The sequence below is a fragment of the Rhipicephalus microplus genome, chromosome 4 (assembly GCF_043290135.1).
Source record: "Rhipicephalus microplus isolate Deutch F79 chromosome 4, USDA_Rmic, whole genome shotgun sequence".
Taxonomy (NCBI): Eukaryota; Metazoa; Arthropoda; class Arachnida; order Ixodida; family Ixodidae; genus Rhipicephalus; species Rhipicephalus microplus.
In genome coordinates this window covers 96,892,890-96,913,923 of record NC_134703.1, presented here as the reverse complement: position 1 = coordinate 96,913,923, position 21,034 = coordinate 96,892,890, and the positions used below count along the sequence as shown (strand labels likewise).

General features: G+C 42.6%; 2 protein-coding genes across 2 annotated transcripts in view; both read right to left on the bottom strand.

The window, feature by feature from the left end:
* Nucleotides 1-3,586: 3,586 nt before the first annotated feature.
* Nucleotides 3,587-10,549, bottom strand: LOC142814385 (zinc metalloproteinase-disintegrin-like MTP9). The gene is made up of 4 exons (XM_075893121.1): nucleotides 10,419-10,549; nucleotides 9,450-9,505; nucleotides 5,208-5,316; nucleotides 3,587-3,758 (listed from the first exon to the last, which is right to left on the bottom strand). The coding sequence occupies exons 1-4, from the start codon at nucleotides 10,505-10,507 to the stop codon at nucleotides 3,587-3,589; spliced, it is 426 nt and encodes a 141-aa protein (XP_075749236.1). The 5' UTR covers nucleotides 10,508-10,549.
* A 3,294-nt stretch (nucleotides 10,550-13,843) lies between these two features.
* LOC119184072 (uncharacterized) overlaps nucleotides 13,844-21,034 on the bottom strand; it is a 34,730-nt gene continuing 27,539 nt past the window's right edge. Inside the window, exons 3-6 of the mRNA XM_075891911.1 lie at nucleotides 20,743-20,832; nucleotides 18,045-18,186; nucleotides 17,552-17,641; nucleotides 13,844-13,988 (exon numbers count right to left, since the gene is read on the bottom strand). Of these exons, the coding sequence (XP_075748026.1) occupies nucleotides 13,867-13,988; nucleotides 17,552-17,641; nucleotides 18,045-18,186; nucleotides 20,743-20,832 (444 nt within the window). The 3' untranslated portion in view covers nucleotides 13,844-13,866. The remainder of the gene's footprint in view (nucleotides 13,989-17,551; nucleotides 17,642-18,044; nucleotides 18,187-20,742; nucleotides 20,833-21,034) is intronic.

Below are 21,034 nucleotides of genomic sequence, written 5' to 3'. Positions count from 1 at the left end.
ACATACATATGTGCCGATGTATGTATGAATATATGAGTGCATTATATGACTGCATGAATACGTAATACAACACTGTAAGTTTGTGTCTTTTGGATTTATTTATATGCAATGAAAAGAGGCTCGATGTTTTATTTTGTATGTCTTGTAGCCTACTGTTGTATGTCTATGTCGCCTATTTTTGCATTTATGCTATTGCTGTGTTGTGTTATTTTGCTGCTTGTTGTATTTCGATCATTATTATTCAATTTAGCACTGTTTGCTGAACGTTTAACATTTCGTGTAGCGAATTTAAGCCAGGCCGTATGGCTTTAACTACTTTTCGTTTTTGTGTAACTTTCAAGAAATAAAATCTGTTCGTTCAAATGTCAGAAATGCAGGTGTATTGACAGAATTAGAAACTTCTCGTTTGTTGCCCTAGGCTATAGTTTTTGAAAAAGAAAAATGGCAGCATATCCACGGAGTGAATGTAGGATAGTGGGGCGAAGCATCCGTCTGTCTATGCGTGCGTCTATGTGGCCACCCGTGCGTCCATCCGTCCGTCCGTGCGGGCATCTGTTCGTGCGTCCGCACGTTCATCTGTGCGTCCGTCCCTTCTTTCATCCGTGCATTCGCTCCTGCGTCCGTCCATACGTCTCTCCGTCCGTGCAGCCATCCGTGCGTCCGTCCATGCATCTGTCTGTGTGTCTGTTCGTCCACCAATTCAACACTCCAAGTACCACCATCCCCCATCTTTTCATCATATATTCCTCATATAGAAGCACCGCCATCGAGCGGACATTCCGAGGACTGAACGAGATGAGGCACACGCGCACTTTCTTACGGCTTGCGCTTCGTGTCTACTTCCCGCCTTTAACCTCCTCGAGTTGCTGGTATATACTAGTTCACTGTATTGATGGCACAGCGGCCCAACGCTCGCAAAACCTTTCTAAAACGAAGGAGGTTACGCCCAGCGAGTATAACGTAGCAATCTTTTCTTGTCATCTCTGCGTTGTTGAACAATAAAAAATTCGCAGCGTGCACGTTAACTAAAAGCCGAATTCTTCTGTCTGTCATTCCCCCATAGCAGTCATTGGCATGTACATTGAGCACTATCTTTTATTGTTCAATAACGCCCAGAAGATATCTGTCACCGGCACCACCTTGGAGGTCAAAATGTTATACTTGTTACACACTACCACAACGGCTACGAGGGACGAACAGGTGCCGTTTTAAGGTGCTTCGCCGCTAAAAGGGGGAATACAAGACAACCAGAACAAAAGGAGAGCAGAGAAAAAAAGTAGGAGAATATGGCCGGATTTACGCAACCGCCGAATGTGCCGCCACGTTACCGTCAAGATATAAAAATCCATCGGAATATAAATAGACGCTGTTTACAGCCTTTCTTCAGTGCTTTTTCATCAAGAATGACACTCATTTGACATAAAGATCATCGAATAACTCTACCGCCAGGTCTTCATTAAGACGAATGCCTCCATAAATGACATAATTTACCGTGAACGTCATCGTCATCAAAACAAGTGATCGAAGATAGTTATCACGCTATGACATCACGCGCCACCATCAGGAAGTCTTAGGTCATCGAGATTGGCAATGCCACGATAAAGTCACTATTATGCCACACAATGTGATCAAGTGGCATGATGAAGTCATCGCACAACACCACAGCTTGACGGGAAGTCCACCGGCTACGGAGGTCATGTGAAACTAGGTGAAGAGCAGGTAGCTTTCGGTGGTTCGCGGGGGCGAATCAGTACATCGACTAAAGGGAAGAGAGATAAAGTTGCTTTCGCCTTCTAGTTCTCTTGAGCGGAACTAAAAAAGTACTTTATCTCCCTCAAAAGAAAACTATGTGTTGATTGAAAGAGTAGTCACTAACGCTTACACTTGTGGTGCCATTGACGTTGGCACTCATCGAAGCGTTACTCATGGGACAAATCTGGATAAGCGCGACGCACGCAGTTGTGCACCGGCGTTTCCCACTGGAACATGCCAGTCGCTGCTAATGAACAATGAGAAAGCGAAGACTCCTATTGGACTCAGTGACCAGCAGTCCACTTTTTGTTAACGCACACACTGAGAATTTTTAGGGGCAAAGCTCCTTGTTTAGAAAAAGTTTATTTACAGCATGTACAGAAAACAAAGGCTTCATACCATTCCAGTAACAGGGCACATACACTTCGGCACATCTATAATTCACGACTAACATCACTACGTTACAGTGAAGACATTTGCTCTAATATACATGATTATGTTAGCATACATTAACACAAAAATTCAATATGGCGTGGCTTGTGCGTCCCTTGTAGTACGTAACCACCTGTGGCACATACTCTAAATAGGTATAACATTTGACCTCCAAGGTGGTGCCGGTGAGAGATTTATTCTGTGCGTTGTTTAACAATAAAAAATAGTTCTCAATGTACATGCCAATGACTGCTAATTGGGAATGAGAGACAGGAGCATTCGGCTTTTAGTCAACGCGCATGCTGCGATCCACATTAGCAGCCACTGGCATGTACATTGAGCACTATCGGACAAGAAAGGGTTGCTACATTAAACTCGCAGGGTGTAACCTCCTTAGTTTTAGAAAGGTTTAGCGAGCGTTGAGCCGCAGGGCCATGAATACAATGAACTAGTATATACCATGAATGAATTCGAGGTGGTTAAAGGGAGGAAGCAGGTACGAAGCGCAAGCCGTAAAAAATTAAAAGCTGAATCCTCCTGTCTCTCATTTCACATTAGCAGCCACTGGCATGTACATTGAGCACTATCTGACAGGAAACGGTTGCTACGTTATACTCGCTGGGCGTAACCTCCTTGGTTTTAGAAAGGTTTAGCGAGCATTGGGCCGCAGTGCCATGAATACAGTGAACTAGTATATACCATGAAGTCAACGTGATTGAAGGTGGGAAGTAGACCCGAAGCGCAAGCCGTAAGAAAGTGTGCGTGTGCCACCTCTCGTTTAGTCCTTGGAATGTCCACTGAATGGCGGTGCTTCTATGTGGGGAATATATGATAAAAAGATGCGAGATGGTGGGCCTTGGAGTGTTGAATAGATGGACGAACGGACACACAGGCGGATGCATGGATGGACGCATGAACGGATGCAGGGGCGGATGCATGGACGAATGCAGGGACGGGCGCACGAACAGACGCATGGACGGTCACACAGACGGACGCATGGACGGACGAATGCTTCGCCCCACTCTCCATCATTCACTCCGTGGATATGCTGCCATTTTTAGAGGCGAAGCTCCCGATGTTCTTATTTCCGATTTATTTATTTATTTTCTTCAATCAAGAAGTTTGCTTGCAGACGATGCTTGCGTCGGCGTTGCGAGGGGAGAGAGGGGGGAGCGTATGAGAGGAGAGAAAGGTAGTGGACGTGCATGCGCATTAAGGGTGGTTACCCTGTTCACCGGGATCAACCCCACTCGAAGATGCTTCATATCTAAGAAACGTTGTCCCATTATCAAGGCTAGAATTGTGATGGTGACGTAAAGTAGTTTGACAGCTGCGTGGATCTTGGGCAGGAAAATAGGGTTTACGTGTAAACGTGCTTTTCCTTGATTTTCTTTTGGAATACTCACAAGAGGTAAGCTGCTATCTGAACGGCGCTACACCAGGAGAATTCCTGCTTCATTCCGGTGCCGAGCCTTGGTGACATGATGTGTTTCTCGTAGGCCGAACATATTTTCGGGTCTACCCGACTTGGTGAATCCGGAGGCAGCGAGGCACCATCATGCTCTGAACCTAGGCTGAATCAGGTATATTTTTAAGCATCTCAAATAACGTTGTGTGGTGGTAACATTCTAAAATATTTGCCATCTTTTTTCGATAACACTGATTTCGGAGATATATCGCAAGAGAGTTACCACATTTTGCACTGACTTGCACCCGCAATAATAGTAGTTGGTGAAGTACTAATGTACAAAGAGGACCTTTATTGATGTACACAAGTGAATCGAATTGATCTTACCAAACAACAAAAAAGTTAGATGACAGCACCAAGGTAAAAGCTATAGAAAGCAATATCTACATGAGTGCCACGCCGACGAGCACGTGAAAATTAAGCCCTACTAACAGCCTCAGCCAAGCTAAATCAAATTTCTTGTTCATTGTATTGCAATTTTTTTTTCATGCGTCTTCACTTACTCACTATTAAGCACTTTTGAAGTCACACTTTTGCATTATTCCAGCTTGTGTTTAGAGATTAAGGTGAGTGAACAAAAGTGCCATCACGACTAGTTTCTAAACGTAATAAAAGGTGCAGCCTGTTGCACCAAGTTTATAGCAATATTCGCCATGAATATTTCAACATTAGGTGGTGATTACCGGTGATGGTATTTCGCTGGTAATGAAACTGATCAATACACCCCAATTCACCATTCACAAATACAGGGATGGTGGAGGGGTCCGCACTTTCATTCATACATTTATCTACAATATAAACATGTTTTAGATGCGGAAGCATCTTATACTCGCGCCTTGTAGTGCGCCGTCCGCACCGCTTCTCGAACATTCGACAGCTGACGCGCGCGCATGCGCCGTCGCCCACCATCTGTGCCGCGCGCGCTTCTCCTTCGAGAACATTCGACAGCTGACAGCGCATGCGCCGTCGCGCCGTCACCAGTGCCGCGCGCGCGCTTCTCCTTCGAGAACATTCGACAGCTGACAGCGCATGCGCCGTCGCGCTGTATATATACTCAAGGTCGGCGCTCGCTCGCTCAGTTGCCGCTCGTCGGTTGGTTTGTACGGCGCGTCGACGTCCAAGGTCGCGGTGAAATGAATTCCAACGAATCCACAAACACAATGATCGACGTCCCTTCGACCAGCGCCGCCCTTTCGCATACGTGTGTACGTGTTCACTCATTTAACACCCCCTCCTACAACCACGTTAACCAATTTAGCCATCGACCCAAGTAAGTCGCAATTTAACACCCCATTTCACAACCACGTTAACCAATGTAGCCACCGACCCAAGTAAGTCGCACTTTAACACCCCGTTAACCAATTATATGCTCCGCATCCTCCTCAGTGTTCCCCCGAGTGAAGCTGCGGGCAATTTTTTGTTGATGTAGTTGCGTGAAATTTAGCAACAGTGTCAGCCCTACTGGAGCTTACTCGCCACGTTCACTGCCAATAAATTTAGCATTCTAGAGAAGTATCCTACTTGGGAAAGGCATATTGATGAACACGCTACTCACAGGTGTCCCACCTCATGCACAAAGGTGTGAGCGGCGGTGAATGTCCGGGGCAGGTCTTCCACTACTGCCGCCTTTTTAGAGCCGCAAGCAGCTCTTACTTCTGCAAGTCCTGGAATGTGGAAAACATCAAATAACTATAAGGACGTACTATGATCGAAAGATGGCCCCTTATTATCACTTCCAGCTCGCGCTGATTGACTGGTTCAATAAAGTCTGCAAGCTGTTGCTTCTGTCGTTGGAATTTCGGGATTACACGTCCCGTAAGGCTAAATTTACCCAAAGTAAGGGCCTCAATCACGGCTCAATGCATTTTATAATGCGAACACAATAGGCGTCACGATAGGAAGTAGGTAGAAAAAGAATGTGTTCCAGACTCACCGTCATGGCTACTAGCGGTGCTGACTAACACTGCCTCGTTTAGATGTACATATATATACCCCCGAAAGCGGACAAGGGTAGGACCACCACTGCAGCTCAGTCGGTATACATAATGTCGGACGTGCTATTTGAAGGTCACAGGTTAGGTCCCTGCCAGTGGCAAGTTATTTTTGCCCACTTTTTTTTCTTCACAATTACTCTACAAGTTCTACTGATAACATCACTTATGCTTTTTTAGAGTGATTGCCTGTTGTCATGTCTATTTGCTGTTGTTATCGCGCTTCTACATTTGACACACAGAGACAAGGCCGTCGATTTTCCTGCTATTGTAACGCCAATACTATAAACCTCAATTATAGCAAAGGTAATTTTTAGGCAATTAACAGTGCAGTGGACTCATTCCTCGACAGTTTTTTCATTAACTTTGGTACTCGTTCAATCGAGAATAACTCGAGTACTTTTGTCGATCAGGTACGGTTGTTTACAAAAAAAATACATTCCTCACCGTGCCATGATTTCCAACAGGCACGCTTCTTGGTATAACTCATGCATCAAGCACCTGTCTAACAAAAAGAAACGGCTCTATCGTTCAGCTAAATTGTCTTCTAACCAAGCACGTAGAGAATCTTATGAAACTGCTAATCGTACATACTCATCTGGTCTAAAAGCTGCTAAATATTATTAGCTAACCCACACACTGCCAGACATGTTTAAAACTACATTCTTCTTGCGATAGCACTATCATTCTAAAACACACAAGGCACCATATTCTCAATTAATAGTAGCGCGATCACTTTGGACGACACATTTTCTGATTTTTTTATTTTGTTTTCAAGCAACATTCATCGACCAGACATCAGCGCATCAGAGCATCTTTTCGTGGGTCCTGTAACAGTTCATTTATCTGGCATTGCTAAACTTATCGTTGAATTACTCTTTAACTCAGCTCCAGGCTTCGACGGCATCAACAACAAAATTTAAAAAAAAAGCCCTAGCTTCTTCGGTTCCATGATATTGATCAAAATCTTATAGCAACGCACAGACTCGTCTTTTCTTACTTCGCAATAGAAAATAGGAAAGGTACTTCCTCCACACAAGTGCGGCAGCAAAAACTCAACTGTGAATTAGCGCCCAATCTCACAACCAGCACCTGTTGCAAACTTCTGGAATACGCAATTTTCCCCAACCTGCTGAACTTCCTCGACTCCAACTCATTGTTCATCACAGCTCAACACGGTTTCCGTAGAACATACTCATGCGAAACGCAACGAATATCATTCACTCATGGATACACCAAATTTCAGATTGCACCTCATCTGCTGACTGTGTGTTTTTAGATTTCAGTAAAGCATTTGACAAAGTTTCCCATCAACTACTTCTTTTCAAACTGAGTCTTTTGAACGTCTTTAGTTACATACTGAAATAAATTGAGTATTTTCTTTGTAACAAAAATCAGTTTGTTACTGCTAATAATCATGGCTGACCTTTAACTGAAGTTCGCTCCAGCATGCTTCAAGAATCAGTACTAGTCACACTTCTTTTTCTAATTTATATTAACGATTTGCCATCTACTTTTACATCTCATGTTCACTTATTTGCTGACGATTGCGTAATTTACGGTGAAATAATCAGTACTGATGGTTCTAATGCTTTTCAATAAGATCTAAACCTTGTAGGTGATTGGTGTAATATTTAGTGAATACAACTTAATATTAAAAATGTAAAATTTTACGTATTCATAGAAATTCTACCACTCTTCCATTTCGCCATATGAATAATATCTCCTTAGATCCTTTGAACTTATATATATATTTAAGCGTTCATTTAACTTCAAACCTAACCTGGTCTCTTCAAATTGAATACATAATCAGCAGAGCTTACAGCACGCTTAGCTACTTACTTCACAAATTTTGTAATGCCCCATCATCTTTGAAATTATTAATTTATGAGTCATTAGTGCCTCAAAACTAGAGTACGCCGCACAACGAAAACCTCATCTTTTCTCTAGAGCTCTTTCAAAACAATTCTGTTCGTCTCATTTATTCCAATTATAACCGTACTTCCAGCATGTATTCAATGAAAGCTAAAGTATGTCTTCTATCACTAGCATCACGGAGAAAAAAAGCTCGCTTAACTCTGTTTGATACGATACACCACCATCCATTCCTTCAAAATGACTTCATTTCATAATCACACTACTTATCGCACCGTGGAGACCATTGCTTCTAAGGCGGAATTCAAGCAGGAAATACCAAATATCTAGTCAATCCTTTTCCCCTATAACATCTCTGCAATAGAACCACCTTTCCAATGACATGGTCTCCATCATTGATAACAAACATCTTCGCAAGGCTATAGCTAACATTGTTTAACTTGGAATTCATGTCATCTTATTGCTGTCGTAAAGTTTTATATGCAGAAAATAATATGACGTTACCTTGTTTCTTCATGAGACTATTGCAAAGCATTTCCTTGCTAAGTGGTATGTACTGGTATTTCTAGTCTATTGTTTTATTGCACTGTTGTATTACGTTCCTGTTGTGTTATTTACTGCCCATGTTGGTATAAATTTTCGTTCACCACTCCCCCCTGTGTTGCCTTCGGGCCTCTAGCGTAGAATAAATAAATAAATGAAAAATAAATAAATAAGTAAATAAATAAAGCGAAAGTGTTGTATTTCCTGTGACGTGATGTGCCTGAGTAAACACTTCAAATTATAATTGTAATTAATTACGCGGCACACGTCGTTGATCTTCATCGTAGGCAAGATGCCTTATTGCTTGAGTTTGTTAAGAAAATGCTCCCCTGACACGACTTATGCGCTAGTCTTCGAAAATGGCGGGCTTGCACTAGTGAAAATAGTGACGTTATGAATCTTCCTTTTCCTGTATGGGCAAGCACCTGTGTGTACAGTTTTCTTTTCCATACACGCACGTACGCGTTCGATGCCATGCATCACAGAAGCTATATCGATGGTCGCGTTTGGTTGTGCTGATGTATTGTTCAAAATATCACTTTACACCTTCACTGGGATTTGCATTTTAAGTTCACCGTCAGCTTCTATTGTTTCCCATGAAGTCTTTCCTCACAGGAAGATCAAGGATTGTTTGCACTTTGTTGAAAGAAGATTTCAGCGACAGGCTAGTTTGGAAAGCTGCAACCTCTTTTGCATACCTGTGAGAAAGAGATATCGAGGACAGTATTTTGTTGATTGAGGAGAGAGATAGAAATAGATTAAAAGAAAAACACAGGGAGGTTAAGCTGGTGGAAGTCACTGGTTTACTACCGTGCGCAGGCACTAGATACAATGGCTGTGAAGAGGAAGGAGAGGGAGATAAATCTATGGATGGATAAAAACTTTATTAGGGTTTTGAAGAATTTCACCGCCTTTTTATAAATGTATAAGGATAAATAAAAATAAAAGTACACACACATCATTTTTATAGTATATACATAGCACACAGTACCAGTAGGATATATAATACTCATTATATCGCATTGAACGAATGTTGATTCCTTCAGCACCAGTTCTCTTGATCTAGCCACAACACGGGGGTGCATTTCAGTGACAACAACAATAACTGGGTTTTGAAGCAAAGATTTTTGTTCAGAAAAACACGAGAATGTAGTAACACTGAGAAACGTAGGGTTTTCTTATATCAAGTTCTAATGATTACAATGCAGTTACTATTATCTCTCCCATATTCTTGGGTAAACCTATTGGCATATCTGATTATGTAGTACTTTGAACCAGTTTCTCCCGAGTTAAGCCGCCGATTTCTGAATATTTCCTAGCGTAATTTTATGACTCTATATTTTTTCACTGTATACGCACCTGCCAGTCTCCATATTTTGCAAACTTACCAACGATGCCGGTGTACAGACTCGGTGGGTTTGTGTACAACACACCCACATCCAACCTGTCAACGTGTAACATAAACTAGTTTTTAAAAAGCACACTACCAGTCACAAAGGTTGAGTTACTGAAGGGAATATATGCAAAAAACATTTGCATATTCAGACGCGAAAGCCGGCTAACGAGGCAGTAGGATTGGGCGTGTTGGTATAAGATGATAAAGAGTGCTTAACTGTGCAAACGACAAGAGGGGATAAAAAAGACGAGACAGAGCGCTGAACTGCCAGCAATGCAGCTAAAGAACCCCACGTAGTTTGAATAACCTGGCGTCATGCACTCTGTAGTGATAGGCCAAGTTCGACCCAACGGCGCATAGAGTGTTGGAAAGCAACACCGACAACTTTTCATGTATGCAGGTGGGTATGTGGAGAGCTAGGAGAACAGCATGGCGCAGATGGCACATGTAGCGAATGCGAAGCGCTGCTGTCTAGACCAATGCTGGAACATTAGCTACGGAGCTAGGACTTATGTAAAGTGCAGAACACAAAGCTCATGTCAGTGTAGTCTTGGAGTAGGAGACACACACTGGCATGAAGACTCCGTTTTGCACACCACATTTTCTACGAGGCACTGGTGAACAAGCCTTCTTATTTCTCTACATGATAAAGTTTTTCTATTATTTCTACTACCACGTTTGACTCATAAAGACTTACATTCTCACAGTATTTATGAATCAAGTAGTCCATGCCCTTTTTCGTAGGCATCTGCATTTCTGCCACGACAACAAGATGCTCGAGATTTGAGGGTAGCAAAAAATGTTACACATGTGAAATGTAAAAAAAATAACATTACTGAAAACATTACGTCTCAGTTGCTTTCATATCAACAAAATATTTTGTGCGATGTCCAAATACCACAGTGGCCAGCTTGCTGAGAGTGCTAAAAAACGAGCTAGGGATTAGACACGTTGCCCTTACCCTGTGAAAAGAACGACGGCATCGTCCTCCTTAAAAAGCTTTTGAGTTTGCACGAATAAATTCAATTGGTCCAGTGTCTTTGCAAGCATAACTCTGTCACCGTAGTCATATTTCTTTATGAAGCTCTCTTGTGCCTTCTGCGATAAATATAGTAAGAGCATATATGTGGTATTTTGAAGGGAAGAGAAAAAGAGCCTTTCACATCCACACATTCGCTTAGGGCAATGGCGTCTTGACGTTCCTAATTACATATAAACAACTTGTATTTTTCGAATTCCTAATAGCAAGAAAAAGTACGCTCTTGTGTTCAAACCCTGGAGCCATGAGAGTTTGTAGCCACAAGTTTAAAAACAATAATACCTCTTGTAGACCCAACTTTAGGTGCAAAGGATGGCTAAAGTTAAACTTTGGTACGATCATATTGGCAGCACCTACTTAATCTTACAGCACCTAATGAACCATTTGGTGTAACGTATGTTTTAATGAGTTTCTTTTTCCGGTTGGTGGTTCGGCCACACAACAAATTATCCTAAGCAAGGAATTTGCAGAAAATGGGTCACTACTTTACCAGTGACCTTTCATGAGTAATTGATATCCACCTCCTTTATAGTAATAAGAATGAGCTAAATCACACCTAAAACAACAAATACAAGTTAATTTCAGCGTCAATACTCAAGAATATGGTGTTGAACAAATATATTTGAGATTTTGATGTGTGTGATCTGTTAATAAAGTGTACATGAGCTAAAGCTGGATTGATGAACACTGGTTCAAAGGATTTCAAAGTAATGCCGTTGGGTACTTTTAATGTAAAGTCAATGCTTTCTACCAGTCCTTTTCTAAAATATATTTTAAAACACTTTCGAAAAAAGTCACAGCTTTGCCGCAAAGACGAAGCAATGAACACGATAGCAACAATTTGAAAGGTCACGCGCCGAATGGAAAGCAGATCGAAACGTGCCCCGCGTTTCTCGCGCACAAATTACGCACGAAATGTACTCACAAGTATGAAGGCACGTGAATAGGCGGCTAATTTGTTACTTCGCTGAGTCTGGAAAGCGCGCGCTTTACGCGAACGGAGACTGCAATGATTGCAGTGACCTTTGTGTGCCCAGTTACTACAGCAGAATCGTTCCACGTAAAGCCCGAGGCCAGCCAAGGCGTACGATTCTCCCCTCCTCGCCACCGCGAGATAAGGGTGCGCGAAAGAGCGTAGCTGTCCTTCTCCAAGCCGGGCAAAGTACGCGTAGGAGATCAGAGCGGCCGCCGCTGCATGATGTTGCGACGTGCGCTCATTCCGCCATCTTTCTGGTAATGCCAAAAACACAGCAGCAGTAAGTGGCAGATATAGTAACCTTGCCGTTTGAACGGCGAAGAACGTTCTCCAGGGTTGCTCAGTGGTTAACGCCTCGCTTTCACGACGCGGAAGTGACACATTCGATTCCGAACGCCGGAGTGTTTTTACAGACGATACTCTTTTTAGGGACCTTCGACAGAAATATTTTAATCTGTCTGTCTGTCTGTCTGTATGTCTGTCTGTATGTACATTTGTCTGTTTGTGCGTTCTTAAGGATACCTCAAACGGCACATAACGGCCAACCCCATCCGCAGCGCCCACCAATATTTCTGAAGGTATGGCCTTCACAGCTATGCGAGTTTTCAATTAAAATGCAATTATTGTGCATATCTGAGGCGTCATAACAACACGTCATTGTTTTGTATGTCTGTCTTTATACTAGAAGAGGCACACACAAGTAACTCTAAGGACTGTTGCGTTTATCGCGCTGCGCTGACAGTGCAACGCGATGCTCAAAAAGGTAAGTGTTTCGAACGCTTTGCTACGACGACACGGTGGCGGCACCTGCCCGTCGCATTGCGCTCTACACCTTATCACCTCCGAGAAAGGCGCGCAACTTTCTCCGCCGGCGCGTATGCCTTCGTTTTCGAAGATAACTGCGAGATGGCGCTCGAGTCTAACGTTCCTCGATGCGCTCGTTCACTTTCGCTAGACGCTCGAGGCACTCTAACGCAGCGCCTCCAGAATACCATTCACCAATTTTCTCGCACATAACATAAATAAACGATTTGTTCACTCTCTCCAGACGCAAGACCATCGTCTTTCGACGAAACTTGCAGTGTTATACGCAGTTTCGAAGAAATTTTTTCAAGATTTTTTTCTTCTTCGCGTTTTCATATTATATATATATATATATATATATATATATATATATATATATATATATATATATATATATATATATATATATATATATATATATATATATATATATTAATATAGATAGATAGATAGATAGATAGATAGATAGATACGTACATATACGGTGCATGACATCGACGCCGACACCGGTGGCGAAATCCAGCCGAGAGTGTAAATATAATTGCTATCACAACAGAACTATTTAATGTACGAGCTGATACGTTTACCACTCACCGAAAGAATTACTATTCCTGTCACAGAGACTTGGAGCTGCACAATATTACGTTGGATTGTATGGAACTTTAGGTTTGCCTAGAAAGGACAAATTAAAAATTATTTCAAAGACTCTTGAGCCTCTCCTTCTCTGCAACATCGTTATACTAGAATACTACGTACTGCGCCACAAATTATCGTAATTTTTCTGAACTAAAGAAGCTGTTACTATGCGTTTATTCCTCGTTATGCGAATAATCAAGGTACCCGCAACATATCTGAAAGTCATTTTGTCCTCTTTGTTCATACTATGTCTGATTACGATGAACATGTTGATTGAAGATGCGTCTGATGTGTGCTGAAGAAGCTTCAGTCTATCGTGCGTGGGATGCTTCAAACGACATACTCATTGTACTATTCGAAATTGATGGCACCTGGCTGTTGTTTTACTCTTCTATCATGTTATATGGTATATCTAAGCGTGACTATTTTCTGGATATTGCACTTGTAAAAGGTCTTTTTGCAAAATAGTTTGAAGCAGAGGCGCGGCTGTGTAATAAATAGTAGTGTATATTCGACAACTTTTCGGCAAAATGCCCGGGTACTTCATCCGGTGTAAATAATTTTTTTCTATTTTGCGCAATAGAAGTTGTGATCAATGGTGGTGGCGGTGGCGGTGGCGAGAAACTACGGTGCAAGAAAAAAAAAAACGGCTTTCGTGGTCATAACAGCTTTTGTTGTGAAAGGCATCGCAAATTAAAGCTTATATTATACTCTATTTTCCAGAAAAAGCCAAACTCTCATGGTAACTTTGAAGAGCTCCTGTTGCTTTAAAGTTTACTAAGCAAATAATGATCTGAAATATTTGCAGAACAGCGATAATAAAATACACAGAACAAGACCAGTTTTGGCCTGAGCAATTTTTCTTTCCAGAGAACAACTAAACGTCTTGTTCCTAATATTTTCTGCGCCGTCCGACTTATCCTAGTGAGCGTAAGCGTTAGAAATAAATATTTATTAACCCACAAATGCAACAAGAACAGCTAGGTAATTCACTAGCCGTTCCTTGTTCCGGTGAAATGCATTAAAGTAGGCCGTGTCTACAACAAGACGGGTCTCACAAGTGCCATTTACGGGATCTGCAATGGAAACAGAGAGATTGAGAATCAAACAATTGTATTTGCTTTTTTTAGGTTCATTCTTTACCACTACCAGGATTTGTGTTTTTTTACTTGTCAATCAACTATTGAGAAAGGTGCGACACACTTCAGAGTATTTTTGAAATCGGCAAGTTTCATTTATAGTAAATTGCTGCATTCAACACGTGAGCATGAAAATTTGTTGCCCTCATAGCTTCTCGAGTCGGAACATAGGATGATGATAAATGAATCATTGTACTACATATAGTGAGAGTTTTCACATTTATATTTCGTAGATATTAGCCCTTATAAAAGCGTATTGCCCCCCTTTCTTTTTATTACGTTAAAAGCTTTTTCATTAGCTTAAAGCGGGTTTATGTATAATCTGTCATTGTTATACCAGTGATCGTAGTGTAAGTGACCATGTCTTATCATGAAACGAAAATTCTGAACACTGTTCTTAAATGCCTTATACAAAATATATATGGTAACATACACGTACCTGCAAAGCTTGTTTATTTGAAATATTCTGTTTGATTTAGCGTGAAAGATTTTGTGCACACAATTTTTATGTGAAGCTTTAACATTGAATTTCCTAATGAAACATAATATTTAAGGTAGCGACTTTTGTAAAGCACACCACATATTTTCTAGGTGTCACGTTGGCACCTTAGCGTTTTTCGCAAAATTTTATAGATATTGTTTTTTGAAAACTTCCAAAGAAAAGTCGCGTATTTTCTGACGATGACGGTATCTTTTTTTATACTCATTCATGAATATTTATGAAATAAATCATGAGTAACGGTGCACAATACGCAAGGAGTCCAAGGTTTGTATTTCAAGTTTTGCGTCTAAAGTATATATTACAGTTGGCGCGATGCTACAGGGGTTGCGGTACTCAACTGCTGAACAGAAAGTCGGGAGTTGAACTCCTGTAGAAAAGATCCATGTAATTAAATTTTGGTGCACTCGAAAGGACGCCAAGATCTTTCCTCTATGGTGTTTTTCGCACGGGAAGCCCCAGTTAGTATTCTACACTAAGCCCATTGAGGACATCAGCTTATTGTAAACATAAGAACCTGATCGCAAAGGTCCACCGAACGTTTGACAATAACGTTGCTTCTTCTAAACGGTATGTAAATAATCCTTGAATTGTTGAGTCATAGTCTCCTTACGAACCTCATTTAAATGTTATCCGCGAATCGTAAGGCACACAGCCGAAATCAGGTCGATGCGCAAGTGTTAGGTACGAGTTAAACAGTGCTTGCAGAAATTGAGGCTGTCCTGCCGCCTTTGCGTGGCGGGCTAGTTCTGCCGTTCTCATGTCCCAACATGAATCTCCTCTCCTCTGCCGTCCATCGGCACTGGGAAAGTGGGAGTGACGTTAACCCCTGCCAGCCGGCACTGGATCGTACCAGATGTCGACGATAGTGCGGCGCTCGAGTCTCCCGAGACGTTTCGCACGCACACCAGGCGGGAGTGAGAGACCTCTCTTGACAGCGAAGGGTGAACACGCCTTTTCTTTTTTGTCTGTTAGCCCTTCTGTTCTTGATGATGATGAAAAACATTTATTATAAAAGAGAGAGGTACGGGGCCAAAGCATGTCCCCGCTACATGGTCGGCGTCCTTAGTCCGGGACACCGCATGACGAGGCCCCTACTCGCGCCCGTCTCACCAGAGCCTGTTGAGACTCTAGTGATGAGCAGTTCAGGAGGGCAGTCTCCCATGCTTCTCGGGAAGGGGTAGGGGAAGGGGGTAGGTGGGGATTTTTCGGACATGCCCATACCATGTAAAAGATATCACACGTCTCCCCACAGTGTGGGCACCGCCCATCTGTGTTCGCATCGAAATGTTTTAGGATTGCAGGACAGAGTAGAGTACCTGTCTGCAGGCGCCTTAGAGTTCGCTCTTCCGCCTTACTCAGCTCCTTTGCAGGAGCCGTGTAAAGGCGGTGAGTGTCGCGATAATAGGTCAGAATTTCTTTGAACCGCAGCAGTGGTGTATCGGCCTTCTAGTCATAAGAGCCAAGGTGAGGAGCCTGTTGGGTAAGCGCTCGGGCGGCCGCGTCAGCGGCCTCATTACCTCGTAAGTCCTGATGGCCAGGAGCCCATACGATGCGTTTCGGGGCTGGATCAGCGAGAGCCCGTTTTAGAATTGGGCTGGCTAGGGGGGATATCTCCCTACCAAGTAATGAGCACATGCTTTCCGGGAGCCCGTGATGATAACTCTGTTCCTGAGGCTCACTCCGATTAGCCAACGGTGCCTTGCGCCCGCGGTGAACGCTTACCTTTCGGTGCCCCTTTCGAACGCTAGGCCAAAGAGCGGTTCGTTGTGTTTGTCGCGTGGTCTTACTACGCCAAGCCGTGCCTCTCGAAGCCAACGCGAACGCAGTTTGCCCTCACTGCAGCGATCGGCCTTGTGGTCATTGATCGTGACAGCGTGCAGCCTAGTCGCAAGGGCACATTTCCTTCAGCGGCGTGTCACCGTCAACTGTTTCGCCTACGCAGACGTGCTCGCGGTAGTCTTTCTTTTTTACTTTCGCCCATGGCGTGGATAAGCCTCTTTTGCTTTCCTGCCATCTTTGCAGTGAACGTTGTACTGCGTTTTCAGTGTTCCCGCAGGCAATGAGGTGCGCGACTTGTTTTAGAGCAGCACTCTGTACTTGTCGCACTGCACTCGGCGTCTTGGCTGTCCGAACACGCATGTGCAGTAGTATTAGTCCCGGGAGGCGATGGTGAACGCGGCATTGCTGCTCCCTAAGACCCAAAGCTCTCTCGTGGCCGCACGCGTTTGGGCTGCGCGTGCACTACAAGATGCAGAATAATAGTATAAGGTCAGCGCTCAATGTATGTTCTTGTGTCCTCTCCTGCTCAGTAAGAGTAGAGGTCCATGAAGAGTAAAGAAAAGCTGAGAGATCAATGAAAGATGAGTGGAATGTGGGAACTTGTTCTGGGTAAAAGGGAAATTAAATAAAACCTATAGAGGAGCAGATAAAAATCAGTGTTTTACCCGACGTAACAGTTCCGCCTCCGTATAAGAAATCCCAAATCAGTTAGGTAGCCTTAAGAGAGCACAGCATTGTTTAATTGCTTTTCTGAGGGGAGGTGAGTGGTGCCCTGGTCCCCTTAACTTCCACATCTTATCGACAGCGATCATGATTCCACTCACGTAATTTAGAACTATACGGAAATGAAAATTTTTGTTTGCGTAAGTCAGGTAGTACCAATAGGTGCTTAATGGTTTTATCGACGACACAGAAAACTATTGCTTGATGTAATACTTACTTCATCAGTATATCTTAACTACAGCCTGCTTATCAAGCTCGATTACTGTTTATAATACTCAGGCACCTCTGTGCATAACCGACTTCTTCCTACTCTCCTTACGGAGTTTCAATAACATGTTTATAAGGAGAAACAGAGAAATCACTGCTAAACGCTGTAAATAGTTTTCAAGTTCAAACAAATTTTCAATTTAATTGCATGGAATTCTTCGTTTCTGCTTTAGAAGAAACACAGACCATGTGTCACTAACACACGTGTAATATATAATTGCACACTTACAAATACTTTCTCCAGATCTTTCGGTGAGGTCGGCACGGCCTGTTTTAGTACGACTCGCAGACAGCGTTGAATTAGAACCGTCATCAGTGCCTGCGACATCAGAAGGAATCTCACTGTCGTGCTTTTAAAGTTTCGAAACTCGTTTCGAAAAGACCACGGGTCACCTCTACACAAGTAGTGAAGAATTGTGCGTCAAGCCTAGTCGACGGCAGTCGTCTAGGCTTGACGCACAATTCTTCTTCGTGACGTGATAAATCAAGACATACTCGTATGTCTTATCACTGGCAAAATAAATGAAACAAAACTTTTCAATTCTAAACTCAATATCCAACGCAAACAGCACTGAAGGAGCAAAAATATTGAAAAAAAAGAAACCACTGTGAGAATACAAATATTGCGCATGCACTAACGATGATACTTTACTCTCTGGATATGTAATATTGTCTGCACAGAAGAAACAAATATCGAGTCACCTTTGAAGAGGAATGATTACCTTGTGAGTTTGAGTCCATATTTTTGTCGTTGTCGGAGCTTTGCAGCATAATAGGTATGATGTAGTGCTTCACAAGACCAGTTGTCTTGTCTTGTTCAAAAGCTGACGGTTCTATTTGCTCTGTAGGACTCAGGATTCCAACCTTGGAAGAATGAAAAAAATACATATTTATAAAAACAATAGCCTGCCGTTATCAATGCACACAAACGCATCTGTCCTTGTATGAGCTAAAATCTCGATTAATGCGGCGTATATATTCATAAGTAGGCAGGAATCTTGTCCTAATTGCATTTTAACGTAATGAAGCTAGCCTCAACGACGACACAAATAAAGGAGCCAGACTGAGACAGGTGCTAGCCTTGTCCCGCCTATGACTGCCCTACTCTTGCTCGTAATTGTGTAGTCTTTTTCACTCTAAGTTTAATTCGTTAACACATTATTTCGTGTTTTGTCCTTCTCGTCATTATGTAGTTTTCTTTACTATAAGTTTATTTTATTAACATAATAATTATATTGCCATTGATGAATTTCACATACGTAAGCGATGTGTGTTGGCAAATACGTTTGTCTCTCTTTACAGCAGCCGTTCTTTACCTGCCTTAACTGCTGCGTATGTTATCAATATCTGCAAACCACGCCTTCTTATATCGGAGTTTTATTTGTCCCAATAATTGGGAGGCAAACGCCGGGCTGTTTCCAAAGGCTGACGTATCAGCCCCCTGAAACGCACCATCAAAGCGCGGACAATTTAGTGTTGCCTCCTTTGTTGAAATAGCTGATTGCGGTCCAAATATTGAGAAAGAGCTGAGAGTTGGTAACAAAACAAACTATTTCTCAGATAAGGTAGTACAAAAACACAGAAGCATGCCGACTAAGCCGTTGTCAATACAAAATACAATTCACACGGTACCCCAATAAATTCATAACAACAGGCCCAAATAACTCGCACTACAATGCAATCGCATGCATTAGCTATCCAAGAACACTTAAAAACTTGAATGCTCTTCAAACGTATTCGGTCCAAAGTTCTTTGAACTAAACATGAATTCTTCTCTTTCAGGAAACACTCGCACCAAATTCAAAGTTAGTTGTCGTCCCATTCGTCCAAGGTTTGTTTCCCAAAAAAATGCTTTTCGAAACTTTCCCACTCTCAAGTCTGCGTCCCTGGATTCTTCCAGATCGACTTACGACATTTCAACAACAAAACTTCCTCGTCGGCGTCATCATAGGCCACTGACGCTGTCACTGTAAGACAGGCCTTCTTCCGCAATTTTGCAGAACCACACTGACTCCATCACCTCCCGCGCATCCCCCCGCAGCTTGCTTATATCCGCTCGGCACTGGGGTCTCGAAGCTTTCAGGATTTTCATCGGAGCACCGCACAGGCCCAGCTGGGGTAAAGTCGAGAACTTTCTCGCAGTTTCTGCGTCCCGTGATTTAGCGCTACAGTTCGTCACCCTTTACCTTCCAGACGGTCCTCGAATTTTCTTGGTGCTTGATTCGAGGTGGTTGTCGGGGGCGGGTGGCCGTCTCGAGGGGGAGAGAAGATGTGCGCGTGATGTCTTTTGATACTTAAACAAGCATCGCTTCTGTCACCTATGATCGGTGTCTGGTTTTGCGTAGCCATTCAAAGTCGGAGGTGAGCGCTTTCTTGAGCGCTCACTTGTGACACGTAGCATTCTACAATGCCACCGCTGATTCTAATTAAACCGTGACCACGACACGGTGAGCAATGCACCTTGTATAAGTCTCATATGTACCAGGGTCTAGACTGAAATTTTCAATATTGTGTTGAAATAATAATGATCTATGAAGATAAAATAGTTGGCATTTACATGCAAGATTTTCACTGATTGACTACCATGCTCAGCACTGTCATGGTTTTATGTTACCTACTTCCACCTGACGCGCTTCTTCAAAGAATCAATTTATTCTTCGTTATCCCCCGTTCTTCGCCGTCACCATACAGGGATTATATTGTATTTTATATTTCACAACGCCCTCGTGTCAAATATATTTGTCTTTACCAGGGTGAAGCGCCAGTACAGTCTGCTTAGTAAGCGGGCCCGGACAGCGGTGGAAAGGCTACGTCTCACGACACAAAACGTCGGGCTGGCCTGAGCCCGATCCGGTAACCCTGCAAGGTTTCTTTTTTTACATAAAGTTTTCCATCTATACATCTGCTTAGTAAACAAAATGGGCATTAACAGAGAGTGAGACCTCATTTGGCATTTAATTCTTAAGCACTCCATACTACTTGGATAACTTTAGAATGCATATTAGAATTAAGCAAAATTCGTGGGACTCTCTGCTCCCCATCGACCACTCCCCATTAATTTATCCTGCGGTAATACAGTATATGGGGGACCTACAACGGTAAAGGAAAACCAATTCCAGAATACTGCACCATACAATAGTCACTTTTGGAGCACGTAAAATCAAAATTCTTTATTAGTGCTTGGCGTGAGTGTTACACACCATCTCTCGGGTATTACACAGATTTCGCACAGGTGTCTGTCTCTTTTTTCCTGCCAGGCGACTCAGATAACTTTTTTCGTGCAACACTAACATATGATTTGTGCCTCTTACACGCAGCATAGGCTAAATATTGTGATCAAATTCTGTCATATTTACTATTTCAATATGGCTGTGCTTCGACTGAAGATAGGCAAGCAACTGAAAATGATTGCGTACGCACCAGTCGAAGTCCCTTGTAGCGTGTTAGGCTGACGCTTGTCAGGGCTTGAGGATCACAGTAAATGTCCTGCTCTACTACGCTTCCATTCATCTGCAGTGACGATTGTTTATTTCATAATTAGTCAATGTGTTGCGAGCTATTTCATCTATGATTGCGTATAGGTGAAAAGGGATGGAGGGTAATGTGTAAAGTATTCTGTATTATACACAAAGATAATCTCTGGTTACCACCGATTTCTAGATTACTTTTGAATATGGGTCTACAAATATAGACGTTTTGTGCTGAGTCGCAT